Here is a 24,147-nt window from a genome sequence, read left to right on the forward strand (position 1 = left end):
TTTAATCACTCACTCCCCCAAGAGCCATTCAGTATGCAAATAAAATCCTCTCGATAAATATTCATTCCCTGAATGATCCTTTTTTCTTTTTTCTTTCTTTTTTTTTTTTTTTTTGTCTGAATCATAAAAGCAACATGACATGATCTGGAAAGCTTTAGGGAATGTAAGTGCTGTCATCAGCTGGGAGATTTCATTTTCTAGGATTAATTGAAGTTGCTGCCACCATCTCTACAGCGAGAGTGTCAAAAGTGAGTAACGGACTGATCCCTGCTGGCGAATGGGGTTTCTCAGGATGATAGGCAGAGGATGCTCCTACCGGGCTGTCCCTCCTGGCAGAGGCAGAAACGCTAGCAGTCCCTGGCCAGTAAGTCCATTTCCCTTCTATCTGTTCTGAGATAATGGCATTGCACTGGAATTGAATAGAGTCTGAGGAAGATAAGCACTAACTACCCTAATGGGCATCCAGCCCCCTAGTGTGATTGCCCGCAAAGGAAAACAGTGTCCCAAGCTCAGCTCAGAACCAGGTAATTCTCAGCTGAACAGCTTGGCTGCCCTCCTTTCTTTGTTTCTTTATTTGTGTACGTTGTTGTTTGCTTTTGTTTCTGCTGCTGTTTTGTAGAGATGGGGTCTCAACATGTTGCCCAGGCTGATCTTGAACTCCTGGTCTCAAACAATCCTCCCATCTCAGCTTCCCAAAGTGCTGGGATTGCAGATGTGAACCACTGTGCCTGGCTATCTTTTAGTTCTTTGAGACAGGGCCTCACTGTGTCCAGCTCACCGCAGTCAGAAACTCCTGGGCTCAAGCCATCCTCCTGCCTCAACCTCTCCAGTAGATGGGACTACAGGTGCACACCACCACACCTGGCTATTGTTTTTTTTTTGTTTCGTTTTTGTTTGAGATGGGGTCTCGCTATGTTGCCCAGTCTGCTCTCCAACTCTTGGCCTCCAGTGATCCTCCTCCTTCGACTTCCCAAAGCACTGGGATTATAGGCATGAGCCACCATGCCCGGCCGTGAAGTATTTTCTATCCTTGAAATGTGTTAGACAAATTCCTGAGGGGAAACCCCACACATTCAATAACCCTTTACTTTTTCAACAAAGCTTCCCATATATTGGAGCCTCATTTTATCCCCCACCCATGAACTTTAAAAGTGGAACATCATTTTGTTCTTAAAAAACGGAACAGTCAGGAAAAGGCAGGGCTCTCAACTGATACTGAGAGCTCAGGGACTGGAACACTTGATGAAATGTGGCGCGCTCAGGCCCAGCCCGCGAGGAGCTGAGTCGGGGCTGGCGTGCTGGCAGGGCGGTCAGAGCTGCAGCCACTGAGGCCACGACTGCGGAAAAGCATCTCCTCTTGGGCCATGGGGGAAGCTGGGGCGCAGGGGCGCAGCGGGCACTGGGGGCACACCTGCCGGAACTGCGCGTGGGAGCTGCCTCACCACACCTTACTCCACCTTCTCCTCCTTTTCCTCCGGTATCTCCACCGACAGGATCTGCTCGCCGGGCTCCGGGCCTGGGCTCATGCGGATCCTCACCGAGTGCTCCTCAGGCTGGGCCGCCCCCTCCTCTTCTCCCTCGGGCCTCCCAAGGGAGGCAGGCGGTGGAGAGCGCGGTGGAGAGCGCGGTTCGGGGGGCGTCTGGGGCGCGGGTGGGTCGGGGGTGGCCTCCTTTGGGGGCGTGGGCTGGTCTGGGGCGGCCGAGCCTTCCTCTCCCTTGGCATCTTGCGAGCTCTTGGCCTGGAATCCAGAAAGGGTGGCTCGTGAGGCACAGACTCTGGGAGGGGTCTTGGAAGGGTCTTGGACACCTCCCTGTTCCAGCCTTTTTGGGCCCCCAAAGAGGACAGCGGAACACATAGCGGGTGAAATCTAGTGGGTGGGGTGGAGCTGCATGGGCGTTATTTAGGAGAAACAAACTACATTATGGGGAAGTGTACAGATTAAAAGTCCCGGTTGGATTTTTTTTTTTTTTTTTTTTTTTTTGAGACGGAGTCTTGCTCTGTAGCCCGGGCTGGACTGCAGTGGCCGGATCTCAGCTCACTGCAAGCTCCGCCTCCCGGGTTTACGCCATTCTCCTGCCTCAGCCTCCGGAGTAGCTGGGACTACAGGCGCCCGCCACCTCGCCCGGCTAGTTTTTTGTATTTTTAGTAGAGACGGGGTTTCACCGTGTTAGCCAGGATGGTCTCGATCTCCTGACCTCGTGATCCGCCGTTCTCGGCCTCCCAAAGTGCTGGGATTACAGGCTTGAGCCACCGCGCCCGGCCGTCCCGGTTGGATTTCATGGAAAGTCTTGGCATGTTTTAGATCTAGGCTGTGGGGCTGGAAGCTGGGATGAGGCTGTTGTTTCAAGCTCAGGGCCCCTCCCCCGAGCTGCTGAAGCAAGCCAGGCAGTGACTCTGAGGGAGTACCCACAAGGCCTCTGCAAAGGCTGAGCCATCTGTTATCAGGGATGGGCACTCCTGGAGTGGATGAAAAAAACTCCAAGCAAACAGGGTAAAAAGTGATGAGGGGAGAGGCTGCTGGGACTGGGCCCCCTTTCTGGAAGGTCTCAAAGGTTGAGATCTTCAGGGATAGCCTAGGACTGGGTACCCCTGGTATTGGGCTGCTCTGACCCTGTATGTGGAGACTTGATGGATACCTCCAGCCTCCAGCCTGTGCTGCCTCCCACAAGCGATGGCCATGGGCTTCGCATCAGTAGGGGACTGGGTAATTAAACCAAGCCTTTGTGGATACCTGTGGCCCCTCCCACTCTGCCTGATCCCATCTCTGCAAGGAAGGAAACTGGAGAGGGAGCAGCCCCCAGAGGAGGCCGGAATGATCCTCAGCTGCCCAAGACCCGTGTGAAGTGGTGCTTGTGAGTTTCAAGTGAGAGCAGTCAACGTGCTTGTGTGGAGAGACCTGCACCATTTGCTCAAGTCGTAGGATATTGAAAGAAAAAAATGGAGAGAGTGCAGCCAAAATGCTCCGAGAACCCAAGGCCTCTCTTGGGATATGCTTCCCCTTCTGTCTCAGTATTTCTGTATGTTTTGGTGCCCCTGTCCCACCCTTGCCTGTTACCCTAAACTCTATTCCTTTCCTTTCCTTTCCTTTCCTTTCCTTTCCTTTCCTTTCCTTTCCTTTCCTTTCCTTTCCTCCTTCCTTCCTTCCTCTCTCCCTCCCTCCCCCTCTCTCTTTTTTCCTTCCTTCCTTCTTTCTTTTCTTTTCTTTCTTTTTTTCTTTCTTCTAAGACCGAGTCTTGCTCTGCCACCCAGGATGGAGCGCAGTGGTGTGATCTCAGTTCAGTGCAACTTCTGCCTTTGATCAAGCAATTCTCCTGCCTCAGCCTCCCGAGTAGCTGGGATTACAGGTGCATGACACCATGCCTGGCTAAGTTTTTGTATCTTTAGTACAGACCGGATTTTACCATGTTGGCCAGGCTGGTCTTGAACTCCTGACCTCAAGTGATCTGCCCGCCTCGGCCTCCCAAAGTGCTAGGATTACAGGGGTGAGCCACCTGCGCCCAGCCCACCCTAAACTCTTGACAACGCATTTCCAGGGCAGGATGCTCAGATGGTGAGCACTGTGGGACTTCCTGAAGCATGGCGCTCTGGCTGGAACCAGCAGCATCATGGGAAGTCAGAAAAGTGCTTTGCTGTGTTCAACATGCTTTTCTAAAAGGCCTCCAAGGTATCCTGCTTGATCTTTACGACCTCCTGAGGCAACCCTCAGTAATTCAAGTCTCAAAAAGCTTGAGGGGCTTCCTGGGTCATGGAGCTAGTGGTGACAGAGCTTGGATTTGGACTTGTGTCTCTGGATGTCTAGTTAAGAGCTCCCTGCACTCTGCCATTCTGCCCTGGTTGTTCTGATTTGGAAAGGAAGTGCCTTTTAATGGAACACTCATGCAAGTTTAATTCCCATCTTAAAGCTGCCTTGTTGAAGAGCTACCACTTAGGAGCCACAAGCCCGCCCCAGCTGAAGCTCTCAGTGTGCTGAGGGCACCCTTGGAGTTCCTGTCTAGTCAGCCCTCACAGCAGCCAGCGCTGAAGACCCCCATTTGCCAGCTCCACCTTGACCTTGACAGTTTGTGAGCCAGGCGATCACATCTTTCCTCAGTCTGGAGCCATTGGTGGCTATATCTGGAGAATGTCTTGGTACCCCAGATGGCTTTGATGTCACTCACCAGACTTCTACTGTCCAACAACCTCTGGATGGGTCTCCTGGACTTTGACACCGGGCTGGATTGAGACTGAGTTCACTGGGCTCCTTTGAACTCTGCTGTGTAGACTGTTAACCCCAGTCTGCCTAACCCCAGTCCCTCTCCAGTTCCCCAGCAGCCTTCCTAAGGGACAGCCATGAACGAACATAATTAGTGTAATTGTTCTACTTGGTATTCTTGGCTTTGGTCACAGAAAAAAGTCCCAGAACTAATTTTAATGTCCCCCATAGATTTATGGGGGTATAGGCACTGTGCCTGTGTGAGAGGATTTTACTTTCAAAGTTTTATTTTTCATTTTTTGAGACAGGGTCTCACTCTGTCACCCAGGCTGGAGTGCAATAGTGCAATCATAGCTCACTGCAGTCTTGACTTCCTGGGCTCAAGTGATGCTCCCAACTCAGCCTCCCAAGTAGCTAGGACCACAGGTATGTGCCACTAGGCCTGGCTAATTAAAAACAAAAAAGAAAAAATTTGTAGAGACAAGTTCTCGCTATGTTGTTCAGGCTGGTCTTGAACTCCAGGCCTAAAGAGATCCTCTGCCTTGGCCTCTCAAAGTTCTGAGATTACAAGTGTGAGCTACCATGCCTGACCCAAATATCTTAAATTGCCACAGATACAGTATTAAATATGAGAACACACTGTCTTCTGGGGAGGGACATTTGCTTCTCACACCTTCTCCTCTAACCTCTGCAACAGTATCAAGACTGTCTTTTAGAGATCCTGCTCCCAGCCTACTCTCAGTCCAGGGGTGGGTATGTGACCTAGGCCTCTTTAGAACACCACAGTGCCCTGGTCACACCGAATGGCCCAAGAATTGGTATGTGACCCAATTCTGTCCAATGACAGTGAGTCCCGGAACTTTTGCTAGAATCCCTGGGAAAGAGGTGCTTTCTTTCTGTTGGAGTTGCTATGCCAGGAGGATGTCATCCTAGAACTCTTGAGAACCTGCCTGGAGATAAAACCATTGCTGAATAAAGCAGAGATGATACAGTGGGAAAACTCGTCCTGTTGGCATCATTCAGGCTTTTGGATCCAGGCTTTCCTGAACTTTTCGATTACTTGACCCCTGATTCCCCTTTTTCTCAAGCTGATTTGAGCTTGCACTCTGTCACTGGTAACCAAATGAGTCCTGACTGATAGAAAAAGGACGGGGAAGACCCTAAAACTAAACGTGTGGCCCACTCTTGGAGACCCCTCGGCCTTTTCCCTGGCACATATCCAAAATGGGTGTGGTGGCTGGGTCCCCAACCACATTACCTGTTCCAGCAACTCTTGCTGCTTTGCAGCCGCCTCCAGCGCAGCCAGTTCTTTGAGCCGGGCCCGGAGGTGAGCAAGTTTGCCGCCTTTTGCCCCCTTGTCACCCATCTTTCCTGTCACAGCGAGGGCAGCGCTGAAGAGCTTCGGGGTGCCCGCCCGGGGCGGAAGGATCAGCACGCTCTTCTCCTCCTTGGGCTTGTTGTTGTTTCTCAGCATACGCCTGGAAGAAAGCAGCATCCACTTACATCACAGACGCACGCTGGGGGAAAAGAAAGGCTCGCTTGTGTAGCCTCCTTTAAGCTGGAGCGGTGTGGTGGTGGTGATTTTGGCTGGTGATTGTAGAGAGCCAAGTGTCGTGTTTAGTACTTTATGCACTGCATCTCATTGAAGAATCAGAACCACTGTAATGAGGTGGGTCTTACTGTCTGTTGTACCTTAGAGATGAGGAAAGTGATGCTCAGAGAGGTCAAGAATAACTTGTCTGAGGTCACACAGCTAGGAAATTCTCTCTCTTTCCTTTCTGTCTCTCTCTCTCTCGCCTCTCTCCTCTCTCTTCTGAATCCTCTCCTCTCCTCTCCTCTTCCTCTCTCTCTCTCTCTCTCTCTCTCTCTCTCTCTCAGGGTCTGGCTCTGTCACCCAGGCAGGAGTGCAGTGGCGTGATCATGGCTTACTGCAGCCTTGACCTCCATGGCTCAAGCAATCCTCCCACCCGAGCAGCTGGAACTACAGATATGCACCACCACAACCACAATTTTTTATTTTTTTTGTAGAGACAGGGTTTTGCCATGTTGCTCAGGCTGGTCTCAAACTCCTGGGCTCAAGCGATCCGCCTGCCTTGGCCTCCCAAAGTGTTGCAATTACAGGTGTGAGCCGCCATGCCTGGCCTCTTTCTTTTTTTTAACCAGTAGAAGAGTTAGGAAATCCTGAAGGACACTTTCACATAGGGAATTGGGAATAAGATGCCCAGGTGGAAAAGGAACCAAAGCTCTTTCCTTCTCCTTCTGCTTCACTGTCACCTCCCCATCATTACCATCACAATTATCAGCATGTATTGAGTGTCTATATGTGCCAGGCCCTCTGCTCCATCCTTTACAGGCACCCTTCAATGGCCCCTATTACCCCCTTCCTGGTGTTCACGCCTCTGTGTGGTCCCCTTCCCTTGAGGATGAGTGGGGTATGTGTCTTGCTTTTAACCAATAGAATACAACAAGGGCTATCACTGGTGGAATATATCACACAGGATTGTGATAGAGCTCTGTCTTGCAAGGGGACTCTCCCTTGCTGACTTTATTTATTTTTTATTTGATTTTTATTTTAAGTAATAGAGACGGGGTCTCCCTGTGTTGCTCACGCTGGTCTTGAACTCCTGGGCTCAAGCGATCCTCCTGCCATGGCCTCGCAAAGTGTTGGGATTACAGACATGAGCCACAGTGCCTGGCCTCCCTTGATGACTTTGATGTAGGGAGCAGCCGGCTGTGTTAGAGAAGGTCCACATGGCAAGCACCTGAGGCCAGCCACTGGCCAATTGCTAGTGGGAACTGGAGCCCCAGTCCTACAACCCCAAGGAACTGAATTACACCAACAGCCCTGTGATCCTGGAAGTGGGTCCTTCCCCTATCCAGACTTGAGATGAGAGCCTGCTTGGAAAACACCTTGATGACAATCTTGCAGAGGACCTAGCTAAGCCATGTCCAGACTTCTGACCCACAGAAACTGAGATCGCGAATGTGTGTGATTTTAAATGGTTAAATTTGTGGTAATACTGTTATGCTAATACATACTCTCTCATTTAAGTCTCACAACAATCCCCATAAGTAGGTCTTATTATTCATCCTCATTTCCAAATGAGGGTATAGAAGTTCAGAGGGGGTGAGTAACTTTCCCAAGGCCACACAGCTAAGAAGCAGCAAAGCTAGAATTCAAACCCACACTTCTGACCCCGGTGCCCCAGATATTAATGATTACAAAGCGACATTACATCATTATCTTCCTGGACACTGACATATCACTCCTGTGATATGGGAAGGGCTGAGATTACTGTGCCTCTGACAGTTGGGGAAATTGAGACTCAGAACAGGGGGACTGATGTGCCCAAGGTTACCAGGAAGTGGCAGAAGCAGAATTGCCACCCACATCTAATGGTATGTACCCCCCTGTTTCTCTAGATAAGGGTAGATTTTTCCATCAAAGAGAGCCCTACCTTTTTACCGGGAATTTTTCACACTACAAACGTATGGTAAGCAGTTTGTCTCAAGAACAAATGAATTCTGCCTGCAACCAGCGGGCCTAGACAATGAATTGGCAAATTCATTCATCAGGGCTCCAGCAAAACTTGTTTGTTTAAAAATGAGGCCATTACTGGCTGCTTATCTAATCAGAGGCAATGGGTTTAAATGGTGCATATTGATATTAATTGCCCAAGATTTGCATTTCTAGCTGGAGATCCCCCAGGAGAACACAAACATGATAATTCACCAGACGCCTCTGACACGCGCCAGCTCGGCACCGTCCCCCATGTTATTTGAGTCCATAATTCACGATGTGACAGCCCACAGGAAGGCTGAGGGTGCTGTGAAAATGAACTATCTTTTTCTTTCTAACAAAATAACTATTTATAGGACCTTTGCTGATTGCTAATAGCTGTCTCTGTTTGGAAACATTGAGCTGGCTTCTGGGGCATTTCCAGATGAGGGAAATTTGTCCTCATTTTCTGATAATGTATGCTTCCCTATAACTGAGATTGAGCAATCAGCCTGGAGCAAGTGACCCACATAAGACCTCTTCATTCTCTTTCTTGAAGTGGTCAAGCCAGAGATCTGAGCACTTCACTTCTTTGGGGACTCGGGTCCCCCATCTGCAAAGCAGGGAGCTTGGACAGAATCCCACACGTGGCCCTCACCAACTCAGATGTCCCCAGAACTATGGTTCTCAGAGAGTGTATCTCCCCTGATGAGCAGAGCTCACACACAATCCCCTGCCTCTCTGGTCAAGCTGGCCTGGCCAGCAAACAGCCACTCTGATGACTCATGGCTGGGCCCCCCATCCCACGCCCCACCATGTTGCTGTGAGGCCTGTTAGCTCCACTCCTTCGCCTGGCTGCCTCCCACCCACACCTCAGCCTTCTCAGTATGGACACAGGTGCACAGGCACTGTCAGGAATGGGGGCCTCTGCACGGCTCTTGGGAGGGCCTTTGGGGTCCCATCTGATTTGCCAAACTCTTGCCTAACCCACCCAGGAGGATGGGATAACAGCTAAAAGCATGACTTTCCTGAGCTTTGTTCCTCCTCGTGGGGGCGGGGGCAAGAAGAGAGGGTGGGGAGACCTGGCACTAGTTTTCAGCCACAAGCAGAGTTGAATCTCATGATTTGTAGTAATTATATCCTATGAGATCTCTGTGAACACCGAATTAGCAAGTACGGAAACATTGTTGCTAGGGGAAATACAAGGCTAGATTCCTACAAATCTCTCATCACAACATTCGTGAACCATAATACATAAACGGCCAGGCGTGGTGGCTCGCACACAGTCCCAGAACACTGGGAGGCCAAGGCGGGAGAGCTCTTGAGCCCAGGAGTTCGAGGCTGCAGTGAGCTATGATCATGTCACTGTACTCCAGCCTGGGTGAAAGAGTGTAACCCTGTCTCTAAAATTAATAATAATAAACTTGTCTTATGTGTGTTTCTTTTTAAAGACATTATTATATTATTATTACTATTATTATTATTATTTTGAGACAGAGTCTCACTCTGTCACCCAGGCTGCAGTACAGTGGCATGATCTCAGCTCACTGCAAACTCTGCCTCCCAGGTTCAAGCCATTCTCCTGCCTCAGCCTCCCGGGTAGCTGGGATTATAGGTGCCCACCACCATGCCTTGCCAATTTTTGTAGTTTTAGTAGAGATGGGGTTTCACCATGTTGGCCAGGCTGGTCTCGAACTCCTGACCTCAGGTGATCCGCCTGCCTCAGCCTCCCAAAGTTCTGGGATTACAGGCATGAGCCACTGTGCCGGCTAAAGACATCTTATTAAATATAGATTGTTGTTTTATTAACATTGAACACACAGCCAACAGCACTGTAATTCATGCCTGAATGAAACTTATCTAACACACATATTTACTGCGTAAGGGACATTGCAGACTTCTTGTGCTTAGGAACACAAGACGGCACTTCAACGCTATGCTTGGGGGCCATTTTAAACAGTGCAATCGCCAACAAAAAGCACAAAAATGAAAAAAAAAAAAAGTGGCATTAAATGGACCATAAAAATATACCTGTTTGCAGTACAAGAGCTGAAACCAGAAGGCAGAACTGGGACTTCAGCGGGGAACGTGCACTTGGGGTGACTCAAGTATTTTACTGCTCTGGGCATGTCCTTGAATTACCACAAAAGTCTGTTAGTGTTGATCTTGGCGTTACGAGTCCATTTCAGTGAGGAGGCGAATTTGCAAATATGGAGTCCATGAATCACAAGGGTCCACTCTACCTCCCTGTCCCTCAGGAGAGGAAGCGCTGGCACACACCACTGATGTGGTGGGGAACGTGGGGAGATTTGGTGGGAGAAATTCAGATAGACCTGGGTTTTGGAAGGGCCCAGTGGGTTCCTTGAGAGCAACCAGGTGAGTTTTGGGGCAGCTTCCTTCCCCAGGGGACCTCAGTGTCTTGTGTGTATGATGCTTGGACATCAAAACTACCTCCTTTTACCTTGAAGCTGCTAAAGGGCTCCTGTGAAAACCTAAGGAACTTCAAGTCACTCCTCTGTGTAAAACTCGCCGTAGCTCCCATCTCTCTCTGAGGTCCGACCCAATCTCTTCCCCTACACTCCCCTGATCCCACACCAAGCTATGCTAATTTTCTCGGTGTTGTGCCACCCACACACTAAGCCTGCTCCTCCTCAGAGCCTCTGCACATGCTGTTCCCTCTGCCCAGAATGCTGTTCCCAGCCATCAGTCCGCCAGCTCACTCCTTTGCTTTGTACAGGTCTTGTTGAAATGCCACCTGCTCAGAGCAGCTTCCCCAACCAGCTTATCTCAGGCAACACTCCGTCACTTCCGCTCCTCCTGTGGCTTTGTTTCCTCATAGCCAGACACATCACATCATCACTCATCTTTCCATTGTTGGTTCCCTGACTAGAATGTGAGTTTTGTTTGGTCCTTGCTGTGTTCCCAGAACTCAGCACTGTGTACTCGATACATCACTGTGCTGTAGGAATGGATGCTGGTGAGTTTCTTCCCTTTATTATGGCAACTCTCTGTGCAGTTTATTTCTGGTGTCATTGTATAGAATGAAGGGGAAGATAAGAATATGTGATACAAGACAAGGAGGAAAACCCAGATATGTGGATTAAAAAGGTTTTAGCCAATTGAAAAATTATAAGGTGAATTTGATGGCTACAGAGGAACAATTGCTTATTTATTTTAGAGACAAGGTCTTGCTCTGTCACCCAGGCTGGAGTGCAGTGGCACGATCATAATTCACTTTAACCTTAAATTTCTGGGCTGAAGTGATCCTCCCGCCTCAGCCTCCTAAAGTGCTGCGATTACAATCATGCGCCACTGCACCTGGCCTGAAGGGATCGTTATTAACATGCACTGAGCTCTCTGACATGACAGGCACCCCACCGGAGACATTCCCGCACACTATTTGATTTTCACAGCAGCAGGCCAAGCACAGTGGCTCACACCTGTAATCTCAGCACTTTGGGAGGCCGAGGCAGGCGGATCACCTGAGGTCAGGAGTCCCAGACCAGCCTGGTCAACATGGTGAAACCTCGTTTCTACTTAAAATACAAAAATTAGCCGGGTGTGGTGGCACATGCCTGTAGTCCCAGCTACTGGGGAGGCTGAGGCAGGAGAATCGAATCGCTTAAACCCAGAAGGCGGAGGTTACAGTGAGCCAGGATTGTGCCACTGCACTCCAGCCTGGGCAACAGAGCAAGACTCCATCTCAAAAAAAAAAAATTACAGCAGCAAAGTAGGGGTTATGACCTTTATTTTACATAGGAGACAACTGAGACCAGAAAAGTTAAACAACTTCCTCAAAGTCACACAGCCAGCACCTCACATGGAAGGGACCTGAGCCCCGCCAGCATCCCAGACCTATTGTGGGGTTCCTGCCATCCCACGATGCCTGTCGCTCAATTTGAAACCTGATCTTAAGGGTTTGAAAACAAAAACTGGCTTTTCTAAAAAGAATGACGTGTTCCCCAACAATGCAAAATACAGATGCACACAGTTATTCATTGCACCACTGTCTGTAATTGCAAAATTTTGGAAATACCCTAAATGCCCATTTACAGGAATGTTCTGCCACTGTGGAAAGGAATGAGGAAACTGACTCTGCACTGATAGACGATGATTTCCGGGTTTTGTCGTCATGTGGAAACAAAGTAAAGTACAACAAGAATCTACAGCATGCCACATTTTGTGCAAGAAAGAAGAAATAAGAAAATGTTTGGGCTGGGCGTGATGGCTCACACTTGTAATGCCAGAATTTTGGGAGGCAGAGGCAGGCAGATCACCTGAGGTCAGGAGTTCGAGACAAGCCTGGACAACATGGCAAAACTCCATCTCTACTAAAAATACAAAAATTAGCCAGGCATGGTGGTGGATGCCTGTAATCCCAGCTACTGAGGAGGCTGAGGCAGGAGAATCACTTGAATCTGGGAGGTGGAGGTTGCAGTGAGCCAAGATCAAACCACTGCACTCCAGCCTGGGCTACAGAACGAGACTTGATCTCAAAAAAGAAAAAAGAAAATGTTTGTGGATCTGTCTATTTTTGCAAAAGTAAGCAGAGGAAAGAAAAGGCAGAAATTGATGCAACGAATCACGTAATAATGGGGGTTGCAGTCAGGGGGCAATGGGGACAGGGAGAGTTGGGACGCTTTTCTGAGTGCCCCATTTTGCAGAGTGCTGACCTTCAGGAACATGTTAATGTTCTACATACATAAAACAAGAAAAAGTCAACAAAGATCAGGGTGGCAGGAGCCCTAAATGGAATGTAAACTGAAATAAGTGAACTTACCTGTATTTCAGATGAATAAAGTAACCACATTAAAGGGTGGGGGAGGAAGAGAAGGACTCCAGATAACTTTGAACATAACACTTACATCATATATACTCGGGCTAAAGACAGAAGAGCTGCATCCAGTACTGAACTCTACCTAGAAGCCTTACTCTTTGTTTTTACAGTGACATGGGCTAGAAATTCTGAAATGAACTTCTCTGTACTGCTCAGTGTTGGAGAAGAGATTTACAAGTATGAAAAGGGAGAATATTAGAATGAATTCTAATATGTGGTAGCAGGGCACAGTGGCTCACACCTATAATCCCAGCAACTTTGGGAGGCCGAGGCAGGCAGATCACCTGAGGTCAGGAATTCGAGACCAGTCTAGCCAACATGGTGAAACCCCATCTCTGCTGAAAATACAAAAATTAGGCAGGTGTGGTGGCACATGCCTTTAATCCCAGCAGAGGTTGCAATGAGCTGAGATGGCGCCACTGCCACTGCACTCCAGCCTGGGTGACAAGAGTGAAACTCTGTCTCAAAAAATAAAATTAAATTAAAATTAAAAAATAATTAATTCTGTGGTGCTGGATTGAAATTGTTTTATAGATAGATCAATCAGTAGAAAAACAGAAAAATTGATGTTGGCATATATATGTATATGTGTGTGTATATTTTATATATATTATATATGTATTTTATATAAATATATTTGTATTTACACATCCTGGTGTGTATGTGGGTGTGTTTCTTGGTTCCGTCTGCTGCAGAGGCCTGTAGCACTCCAGTAGCAATGAGTGCTCCTACGACTCAGATCTTGGTTTCTAAAAACCATCCCGCAGTAAAAGGAATCAAGCCTCCTTGGAGAAAACTGCCATTTCCAGGATACCGCAAGGGATGTACAAGATGAACCAGGGCATCTGGTTGTGGCTTACTGTTACTTGAGTAAGCAAGGAAGTGCTCAAATATGACAGGGATATCACAAAGGTCACAAATGAGCCACCTTGAAAAAGTGCCCAGGGCCAAATTGGACCAATTTGAGCATCAAAATAATAATTGTTAACAGAGTGTTCATGGAATCAAGTAAATCCATGCCGATATACGTTGAGAAATGAATAAACAAGTGGGAGAGAAGAAAAAGCTCTTCCATACAGCTGACCACGAGTTAATAATCAAGGAAGGAGTGGAGTTACAAAATTACCATTTTACAACTATCATAGCAATCTCTTTGTAACTATCATAGAGAGGAACCATCAAAGGATGCTAAAAGTGGTGGGTAAAAGTTTGATGGGGAACAGGATATCCTCATAGTCTGAAGGTGACTCCCCACTAATTACTTAGGAATTAGGTTTAAGGGAAAATAGGTTCATAGTACAGAAACCTTAACCAAGTAATCAAAGTGAAAATAATCAATATTGGGAGTAATCGGCATCATGTGCCTCTCAATACATTTGCTGCAGAAGCAACATCACTTCTGAGTTCTTCCTGCCAAAAATGCAGACTCGAATGGTAATCACGAGAAAACCATCAGACAAACCCCAACTGAGGGGCATTCTATAAAATAACTGGCCTGTATGGGCCAGGTGTGGTGGCTCATGCCTGTAATCACAGCACTTTGGGAGGCTGAGGTGGGTGGATCACGAGGTCAGGAGTTTGAGACCAACCTGACCAACATGGTGAAACCCTGTCTCTACTAAAAATACAAAAATCAGCCAGGCGTGGTGGCATGTGCCTGTAATCCCAGCTACTCAGGAGGCTGAGGCAGGAGAATTCCTTGAATCCAGGAGGCAGAGGTTACACTGAGCTGAGATTGTGCCACGGCACTCCAGCCTGGGCAACAGAGCAAGACTCTGTCTCAAAAAAAATAAATACACAAATAAAAAATAACTGGCCTGTATGCTCAAAAGACATCCAAGTCACTAAAGGTTGGAAAAGCCTGAAGAACTATCCCAGATCAAGGAAGACTAAGAATACTCTGCACCTTAATTACAATATGTGATCCTAGACTTGATTCAGGAATGGAAAAGAAGAAAAGGTACAAAGGATATTCTTGAAGAATTAGCAAAATCTGAAGATGGATTATGAATGAGATAATAGTGTTGTTTCAATACGAAATTTCCTTATTTTAAAGGTGCAGTGGCTCACACCTGTAATCCCAGCACTTTGGGAGGTCAGAGCAGATCATGTGAGCCCAGGAGTTTGATACCAGCCTGGGCAATATAGTGAGACCCCAGCTCTAGAAAAAATTTTAAAAATTAGCTGAGCATGGTGGTATGTGCCTATAGTCCCAGCTACATGGGAGGCTGAGGCAGGAGAATCATCTGAACCTAGGAGGTTGAGGCTGTAGTGAGTCATCATCACTCCAATGCACTCCAGCCTGGGTGACAGAGCAAGATGTCATCTCAAAAAACAAATAAAAAATAAAGGTACTGTGGTTATGTAAGAGAAATTCATTGTCCTTAGCAATTTTCTATTAAATGAAAGAAAAGTTACATACCTGGCTTTCTTCTGGAGTAACTTCTGAGACTCAGGATAATGCACCAAAATCTCATTCAGGTCCTTCTTATCCAGGATGAAGAGGTTGGTAAACCCGTGGGCCACCACGTTGGCCGTGCGCCGGTTCCCGCCCCCAACAGCCAGCAAGCTGGGGCAGAGAAGGGAGGAAGGAGACCCTTCAGAGACTGTGGTTTTGGTCACATTCAGATCTTTCTTTCCCATGTGTGGAGCACAGTGGTGGCCCCACACAGATGAGAGCCTTCCCCCACCCCCCTCCCCGCATACATCAGCAGGTGCCAGTGCTGCATCTGCCAAGCCATAGACAGTCTCACTGCCCGCTGGCCGCCTTCTTTCCCAGCGCTTGCCACAGGCCCCTCACTTTACCCCAGCTGCCTCTGACCTTATTTCTCCAAACACAGATCCAGCTTTCAGCGTCACCAGCACAGATTTCCCATCAGGGCCGCCCAAGACCTGCACTTGCCCTGCCTGGATGATGTACATCTCACGGCCGATCTCCCCCTGAAACAGAGAAGGGACAAGTCCCTCTGTTCATCCCCCAACGTCACCAGAGAAACAGCCAGGGTTGGATCCAGAGGCTGGAGGTCCCGCAAGGAGGAACCTAGGCACTGGGGGTCCAGCCCTGCCACCACAACTTGGGGTGTTGTATGGGGGCAGTCACTTCCCTCTCGGGCCTCAGTCTCCCCATCTGTAGACTTGAAGGAGTGACTACCCCATGTCCTGCGTAACTGATAGGGTTGCAGTGGGGGAGTTAGTGATGTCCTGGAATGGGAAGTGCCAGCTAACCTGGGAGGTGCAGGTATAATGGAATTCTGCAAATTTCCAGTTAGACTCACTGATGGAGGCAGGGCAAATCAGATAGCAGTTCCCACCATCAAATGATATCTACACCTGGCATATTTCAGGGGCTCAGGAAGCATTTGCTAACTGCAACAGGAATGGGAATAACAATAACGATAGTATTCAAATTGCCTTTTTTTTTTTTTTTTTCTAGATGGAATCACTCTGTCGCCCAGGTTGGAGCGCAGTGGCGTGATCTCAGCTCACTGTAACCTCCGCCTCCTGGGTTCAAGCAATTCTCGTGCTTCTGCCTCCCAAGTAGCTGTGATTACAGGCATCATACTTGAGCCTCCCAAGTAGCTGAGATTACAGGCATGGGCCACTGCTCCCGGCTAAGTTTTGTATTTTTAGTAGAGACAGGGTTTCGCCACGGTGGCCAGGCTGGTCTCGAACTCCTGGCCTCAAGTGATCTGCCTGCCTTAGCCTCCCAAAGTGCTGGGATTACAGGCGTGAGCCACCATGGCCAGCCCCAGATTGCTTTATGCAGTGTACTACTTATCCTCAACAACCCTCGGAGGTGAGATCGCTCTTTGCCCAAGAGCTGGGATCTGCACCCAGACAATCTGGTTCCAGAGTTCATGGCTGTTGTGGGTTGAATTCTGTACCCCTCCCAGATTCTATGTTGAAATCCTCATCCCCAGCGTCTCAGCATGTGACCTTATTTGGGAATAGGGTCATTGCAGATGTAATTCCTAAAGATGAGGTCCTTCTAGACCTAATCCAAAAGGACTGGTGTCCTAATGGAAATGTGGACACAAAGACAGGCATAGAGACAAGAGGATGTGAGGAGACACACACACAAAAAAACCGAGATGACCACCTACAAGCCGAGGAGAGAGGCCACCCAGCTTGTGGTGTTGTGCAGTGTCTCGTGGCAGCCTGGCAAATGCATACAATGGCCTTAATCCCAAGTCAAACCAAAGGCATGCATGAATGAATAGCTTGCTTTGGACTGTAATTAGAAACACCTAGTCTGAAGCGGGAGCGGCCAAAATGAAGTTTAATCCCTTTGTGACTTCCGACCGAAGCAAGAATCGCAAAAGGCATTTCAATGCACCTTCCCACATTCGCAGGAAGATGATGTCTTCCCCTCTTTCCAAAGAGCTGAGACAGAAGTACAACGTGCGATCCACGCCCATCCGAAAGGATGATGAAGTTCAGGTTGTGTGAGGACACTATAAAGGTCAGCAAATTGGCAAAGTAGTCCAGGTTTACAGGAAGAAGTATGTTATCTACATTAAACGGGTGCAGCGGGAAAAGGCTAATGGCACAAGGGTCCACGTAGGCATTCACCCCAGCAAGGTGGTTATCACTAGGCTAAAACTGGACAAAGACTGCAAAAAGATCCTTGAACGGAAAGCCAAATCTCACCAAGTAGGAAAGGAAAAGGGCAAATACAAGGAAGAAACAATTGAGAAGATGCAGGAATAAAGTAATCTTATATAAAAGCTTTGATTAAAACTTGAAGCAAAGAAAAAAAAAAAAAAAAAAACACCTAGTCTGCCACGTGCCTTCCAATCCTCATGCCTTCACGGGCCTTGTCCTGGCCAGCTACCTGTGACTCACATGTGTTTAAAACGGGAAGAGGAGGTCTATAGAAAATAATAATAATAATAATTAAAAAGGGGGCCGGGTGCGGTGGCTCACGCCTATAATCCCAGTACTTTGGGAGGCCGAGATGGGCACATCACCTGAAGTCAGGAGTTCGAAACCAGCCTGGCCAACATGGTGAAACCCTGTCTCTACTAAAACTAAAAAAATGAGCCGGGGGTGGTGGCACATGCCTGTAATCCCAGCTACTTGGGAGGCTGAGGTAGGAGAATTGCTTGAACCCGGGAGGTGGAAGTTGCAGTGAGCTGAGACAGTGCCACTGCACTCCACCCTGGGCGAAAGAGTGGGACTTGGTCTCAAATAAACAAACAAATAAATAAATAAATAAATAAATAAATAAATAAATAAATAAGGGGTCCAGGAAGTGACCAAGGGCAGTAACTGTCACACTTTTGACTTATTTGACAGAAAATTCCTGCGCATTTCACATATGCATGACCTCCTTAACAAAAAGGAAGAGAGGTTTGCCTCCCTGTTTCTGTTTAGTCTGACAAGAGTGAAAGGGTGAGGGGACCTTCACCTCACTAACCAGCGCCCAGGGTGTCTCAGAGAGATCGCTTCAGAGCAAAACCAGACAGCAGAGGGCGCCCTTCACACGTGCTCACCAAGTGCTCAATTTAATTTGCAATCACAGACTTTAGATTCACTTTTTCTCATTTGAAGCAAACTCCGCATCACCCACGAAGATAACAGCAACAGCACTGGCACCTGCTGTGTGGCAGGCACAGTGTTAAGCTCTGTATGCACATCTTATTCAGCCCTCACAACCACCCCATGAGGGAGGTACTATCAACATCCCCCACTTTATCCATGAGATGAGCAGGACTCAGAGAGGGCAAGCCACTTGCCCAAGGCTGCACAGCCAGAAAGTGACTCCAATGTCAGGCAAGTCACTCTATTGTTCCCAGACCCCTCTTGGCCCCTAATGTTGCAGCTTTAAATCCTCAGCCCTCTGAAGCATCCTTTTCCCCTCTTCACCCTGGCTCTCTGCTTCCAGAAATTTCACTGCTACACAGCATATAACCTGGAGACAGGGACCTTCTTGGGGACAGGGGTGCCCAAGTCTTGCAGAGCCTGCTTGGGTAATGCTTTCCCCCCTGTACGCACACCCAGGCTTATTAACAGCTCTGGGCAAGAGGACTGGAAACCTGGGTTCCTGATCCCTCCCCTCCCTCACCAAGTACCTTGATCTCACCTTGAACCCCAAAGACAGGGAGCAGAAAGGGCTCTAGACATTGTTAGACCCCAGGATTCAACCCCAGATGTTTTCTGGGATCAGAGGGTGAAGCTGAGCAGGGAGGGGGTTCTAGGGTGGGGCAGTGGGGAGCGGTGGGAGCTGTGGCATCAGGAAGGGACACAATGTGCTCCTTTGGGGCAACCTTTCCTCCACCCCAGCTGGCTCTTGCCATTTGGGAAGTGGATCCAGTGCTGGCAGATTGTCTCTTTTCAGCCAGAAATCTGAATTTTTATATGAAATCTTCAAATTTTTAAAGGTTGGGGACCAATTCTACATTTTCTTAAAATTAGAAAGAAAAAAAAAACCCACAGAATACCTGTGTGCTGGATCTTACCCAAAGGCCACCAGTTTGCAACCTCTGACCTAAACCCACCCCTTCTCCTGCCCCATTTTCCTGATGGGAAGACGGAGACCGCAGAAACAGTTTCAGCTACACAGTCAAGGCCCTGCCCCTCTTCAGGCTCCACGGCTTCTCTTTCTGTAAGGTGCGGGGGTCTTTGTCCTGGACCCCATGGTCCTGTGTCAATGGAGCTGAGGAAATGCTTTGCAAAGCCAGAGGCACATGTGTGCTGATTGCATAGAACTGGCAAAGCCTCCTAATCCGATCCTGCTCTTGGATCTGGTCAGGTCACTGCAGCACAAAGCCGCAGACACTCCTCTCCCTCCCCAACAATCTCACTCTGCCCTGGGCTGGCAGGTGCCCCTCCAGCTCAGCTCCTTGAAAGCCAGGGGGATCGTGAACCCCAGATCCAGCAGTGGCTGCCGGGCCAGCTCACCTTCTTGCACACATAGTCATTGGGCAGGTAGACAACAGAGCGAAGCCTCTTCAGCATGTCAAAGATCATCTGCCGGTCACAGCCCTATCCCAGTGAGGAAGGGAAAGGAACGCTGTTTAGAGAAGATTGGGTTTGAGCCTCCCACAGCCCTGAGGGTGAGGGCACCAAAGGGTGTACCTGAAAGAGTGCGACTTTGCTAACGATGTTGTAGTTCACGTCGATGGCAAGGTCCAGCCGCATCTTGTCTGGAAGCTGCACCATCAGCTCTGACTCATCTGTGAACAAGGCCTGGCAAGGGTTAGAGGCAAGGCCAGGCCCCACCCCAGGCACACATACAGGCCAAGTGCCCACCTACCGGCTTATCAGGGCACACCGTTGCCCTGCCGTACAGAACCACTCTAGATTTGTAGAGCGCCCTCTCTCAACTCCAGCCTTTGCCAATACCGTTTCCTCTGCCAGGAGCACCGCTGTGCATTTCCCAAACTCCTACTCATTCTTCAGAACCCAGCACTAATGTCACTTCCTCCTGAAAGCCTTCCCTTGACATCCCCCACTCAGTTACTATGTTAGTAGCCCCTGCACTGTTGCAATTATCGGTCACCTGTGTTCCCAGTGCCCTGTAAGGACAACATCAGCAAGAACTAAAGTCTCTGGAGCACTTCTATGAGCCAGTGAGCCAGGCACCCCCCCCTCTTTTTTTTTTTTTTTTTTTTTTAAGACAGAGTCTCTGTCACCCAGGCTGGAGTACAGTGGCATGATCTCAGTTCACTACAACCTCCACCTCCCTAGTTCAAGCAATTCTCCTGCCTCATCCTCCCAAGTTGTGGGACTACAGGTGCCCACCACCAGGCTGGCTAATTTTTTGTATTTTTAGTAGAAACGGGGTTTCGCCATGTTGGCCAGGCTGGTCTCCAACTCCTGACCTCAGGTGATCCACCCACCTGAGCCTCCTAAAGTGCTGGGATTATAGGAGTGAGCCACCACACCCAGCCAAGCCAGGCACTTTTTAATAGAGTGTTTTATAAAGACTATCTTAGTTTTTAGTTTTTATTAAAATATAATGTTTTTAATACTTTGAACCCTGAGAAGCTAAAAAAAATTTTTTTCTTTTAGAAACAAGGTCTCACTATGTTCCTCAAGTTGGTCTAAAAACTCCTGGGCTCAAGCAATCCACCCGCCTCAGCCTCCCAAAGTGCTGGGATTACAGGCATGTGCCACCGCACATGGACTTATTTTTATTTTTCTGAGACAGGGTCTTGCTCTGTCACTCAGGCTAGAGTGAGTGCAGTGCAGTGGCACAGTCACAACTCACTGTAGCCTCAACTTCCTCAGACTCAAGCGACCCTCCAGCCTCAGCCTCCTGAGTAGCTGGGACTACAGGGATGCACCAACACGCCCAGCTAAATTTTTTGACTTTTTGTAGAGATGGGGTTTTGCCATGTAGCCCAGGCTGTTCTTGAACTCCTGGGCTCAAGTGATCCTCCCGCCTCAGCCTCCCAAAGTGCTGGGATTAAAGGCAAAATTATTTTACTAAATCCCCTAGGCAACCCAAGAGGTGCCCTACTATAATCTCAACTTTACAGATGAGGAAATGGCAGTGACATGCCCGTAGTCTTGTAGCTCAGGGGATGAACTCAGGACCCCAACCTGGCTATGTAGCTCTAGAGCTGCCCCAGGAGATCCAGGGCTAAGCCTGTTGCGCCCGTCATGGGGCGTGCAATGTCCTTGAGAGAAAGAGAGGACAGAGGAGGAAGAGAGAGGGAGGGAGGGAGAGAGAGGAAGGGAGGGAGGAAGGAAGGGACAGAGAGTCCTCCTCCTCCTCCTCCTCCTCCTCCTCCTCCTCCTCCTCCTCCTCCTCCTCCTCCTCCTCCTCCTCCTCCTCCTCCTCCTCCTCCTCCTCCTCCTCCTCCTCCTCCTCCTCCTCCTCCTCCTCCTCCTCCTCCTCCTCCTCCTCCTCCTCCTCCTCCTCCTCCTCCTCCTCCTCCTCCTCCTCCTTCTTCTTCTTCTTCTTCTTCTTCTTCTTCTTCTTCTTCTTCTTCTTCTTCTTCTTCTTCTTCTTCTTCTTCTTCTTCTTCTTCTTCTTCTTCTTCTTCTTCTAATTTAAACTGCACTTCGCCCTCACACCTGTAATCCCAGCACTTTGGGAGCCTGAGGCTGGTGAATCACCTGAGGTCAGGAGTTCGAGGCCAGCCTGGCCAACATGGTGAAATCCTGTGTCTACTAATAATATAAAAATGAGCTGGGCATGGTGGCACATGCCTGTAATCCCAGCTACTTGGGAGGCTGAGATAGGAGAATCTCTTGAACCTGGGAGATGGAGGTTGACCGAGATTGCTCCACTACACTCCAGCCTGGGTGACAGAATGAGACTCCATGTCAAATAAATAAATAAACACACACACACACACACACACACACACTGCATTTCACTCTTGCATGGGGATGCATTTCAAGGTGGGTGAAGCGAGGGGGGCAGGCACACAGAAGACAAGACCCCAAGTCTCCAGGGATCTCATGACAGCCCTGCTAGAGGCATTTCAGGGGACCCACTGGGCCCCTCTCACACCAAGGTTGGGGACACAGCCAAAAGAGGCCCCAGTACTCAGGGCCTCAGAGACACAGAGGACAGGGGAGGTGCCCCGAAGGCAGGGCACCCGGGCACCAGGCAACAGGAGTTGGCTGGGAGCTGCTGGTGGCTGTCAGGGTGTGACCATCTTACCCAGCATGCCTTGCGAGTGCCAGGTGTACTCGTACCAGGTCTTGACGCGGTTCTGCACGGACTTGGGGATCTTGTAGAAGTTCATGTACTTCACCGTGCTGTCCATGCAGCTGCGGTAGTAGGTCTGTCCCGCGGTGGCGGCCCCTACCACATCTCTCATCTAGGAGGAAAGGTTAGGGGAAGTCAAGGAAGCCACTGGGTCATGGGAGTGGGGGCTATTCCATGGGTTTGGGATGTGTCACTTCACACAGACCAGGGGCATGTGCTCGTGGCGGGGCATTGGGAGCAGGGAAGGCAGATGTCCTCACACAGAGAAAGTTCTACTGACGGGAAGTTCTGCCTCCAGCATGGATGTGGGGAAGAGGAAGGGAGGGAGACTGCCAGCCCCTTGGTGGCCTCAGGTCCCTGGGACCACAGCAGTGGGGAAAGCTCCTTGGGCTGGGCTGATTCTGGTACAACACAGTCCCTCGGTGACGGCGGCCACTTTGACTCCATGCTGGAGGAAATAGGAAGCCAGTGTGCTGTTCCTCGGGGCGGGGCCCTTCAAAGGTAATGTTGAGGACCTCTGACTGTCACCTCGTGTCTCGATCAGAATGTAAGATGCTGCCCTGGCACACACCAACTACACCAGGGGTTTCTCCCTCAGCCTCGGTAGAAAACCATTCAGCCCAGTGCACCCAGAGGAACGGACATTTCAAATGAGAATAACCTCAGAGAGGGAATAGGGCCGAGTTCACCCCACCCCCCTCCACCGCACAGAGCACAGTGCACCAGGCCCCTGACTCTCAGTCCAGTGCTCTTTCCCAGGCTTAATCCAAAAGGAATGGGCGCAGAGGGTGACATTTCTGGCAACAGTAGGCGGGGGCCCTGCAGTCAGGTGGGGTGGGAAGCCAGGCTGGTGCCCCGATACCTGTCCAATCATCACAGAGAAAGCAAAGACGCCCGTGAAATAATTCAGCAGCTGGAAGACAATTTCAAAGAGTGTCTTGGGGTCAGGCAGCCCCCCGATGGTGATGAGGGTCTTCACAGCAAAGTAGTAACAGCGAATATAACTGGAGAGAGAGGAGAAAGGGAACACGGGTCATCATAGGCCCCACTCTGCTGCCCCTGAGTGGTCTGGCTCAGACGCCTCTGATAGATGCATGTTGTGCAAAAGACAGAAACCCTTTACAGCTCATCTATGCAAGAAAAACCACCTCCTGCACGCGTAGAGCACGTTGCCATTTGCAGAGCAGGTTCACGAATACTATTAGGTGCGGTTGTGTCTCTAGGGATATGTTGCCATCCCCATTTACAGATGTGGAAACTGAGGCTCTAGGGGATTTCCAGGAAGAGTTAGCAGGAGGCCAGACCAGGGTCTTCCAACTCCTAATGACTGCACTCCCTTAATTTCCTTCAGTGTTCCTTCAATTTCCAGTCTTTTCGTTTGCTGTCACCTGCCATGTTGGCTTATGAAAAGCAAAAGCAACATCAAGTTTGGAAGATATCCTGGGGATGACTTTTTCTGACCCACTCCCCTGCAGCCCATCCATTCTCCAGATAGTGAAACTGAGGCCCCCAAAGGGAAAGGGCACACCCATAGTCACTAGTTGGTAAGTGCAAGAGCTGGGTGCTGCCTGCTTCTCTGAGATGTCATCCACCAGCAGTTAACCCTCTGACGCAGGCTTGTGAACCTTCTGGAAGGGAGGTATGGGGGAGGCGGTCCTACTGTGTGGTAAAAAGCATAGGAAATGCCCTGAGTGCTCTAGTCTGAATGTGTCCCCCGAAATTCAGGCACTGGAAACTTAATTCCCAATGCAATGGTGTCGGGAGGTAGGGCCTTTGGGCGCTGTTTAGGCCTCGAGGGCTTTGCCCTCATGAATAGATTAAAGTTGTTACAAAAGGTTCTGGTGGAAGATGTCCACGTTCTTTGGCCCTTCTGCCTTCTGCCATATGATCACAGTGTTCCTCTCCTCTAGTGGACACTGCGGCATTCAAGACACTGTCTTAGAAGCAG

General features: G+C 49.2%; 1 protein-coding gene and 1 pseudogene across 1 annotated transcript in view; one reads left to right on the forward strand and one right to left on the reverse strand.

Moving 5' to 3' along the window:
* Positions 1–839: 839 nt before the first annotated feature.
* Positions 840–24,147, reverse strand: part of CNGB1 (cyclic nucleotide gated channel subunit beta 1) — an 88,325-nt gene continuing 65,017 nt past the window's right edge. Inside the window, exons 25-32 of the mRNA XM_073015419.1 lie at positions 23,062–23,203; positions 22,152–22,311; positions 19,610–19,707; positions 19,433–19,516; positions 15,351–15,469; positions 14,952–15,098; positions 5,452–5,671; positions 840–1,739 (exon numbers count right to left, since the gene is read on the reverse strand). Coding sequence (XP_072871520.1) covers positions 1,449–1,739; positions 5,452–5,671; positions 14,952–15,098; positions 15,351–15,469; positions 19,433–19,516; positions 19,610–19,707; positions 22,152–22,311; positions 23,062–23,203 — 1,261 coding nt within the window. The 3' untranslated portion in view covers positions 840–1,448. The remainder of the gene's footprint in view (positions 1,740–5,451; positions 5,672–14,951; positions 15,099–15,350; positions 15,470–19,432; positions 19,517–19,609; positions 19,708–22,151; positions 22,312–23,061; positions 23,204–24,147) is intronic.
* LOC103233076 (large ribosomal subunit protein uL24-like) lies at positions 16,755–17,259 on the forward strand (annotated as a pseudogene).

This window comes from Chlorocebus sabaeus, chromosome 5, assembly GCF_047675955.1.
Source record: "Chlorocebus sabaeus isolate Y175 chromosome 5, mChlSab1.0.hap1, whole genome shotgun sequence".
Taxonomy (NCBI): Eukaryota; Metazoa; Chordata; class Mammalia; order Primates; family Cercopithecidae; genus Chlorocebus; species Chlorocebus sabaeus.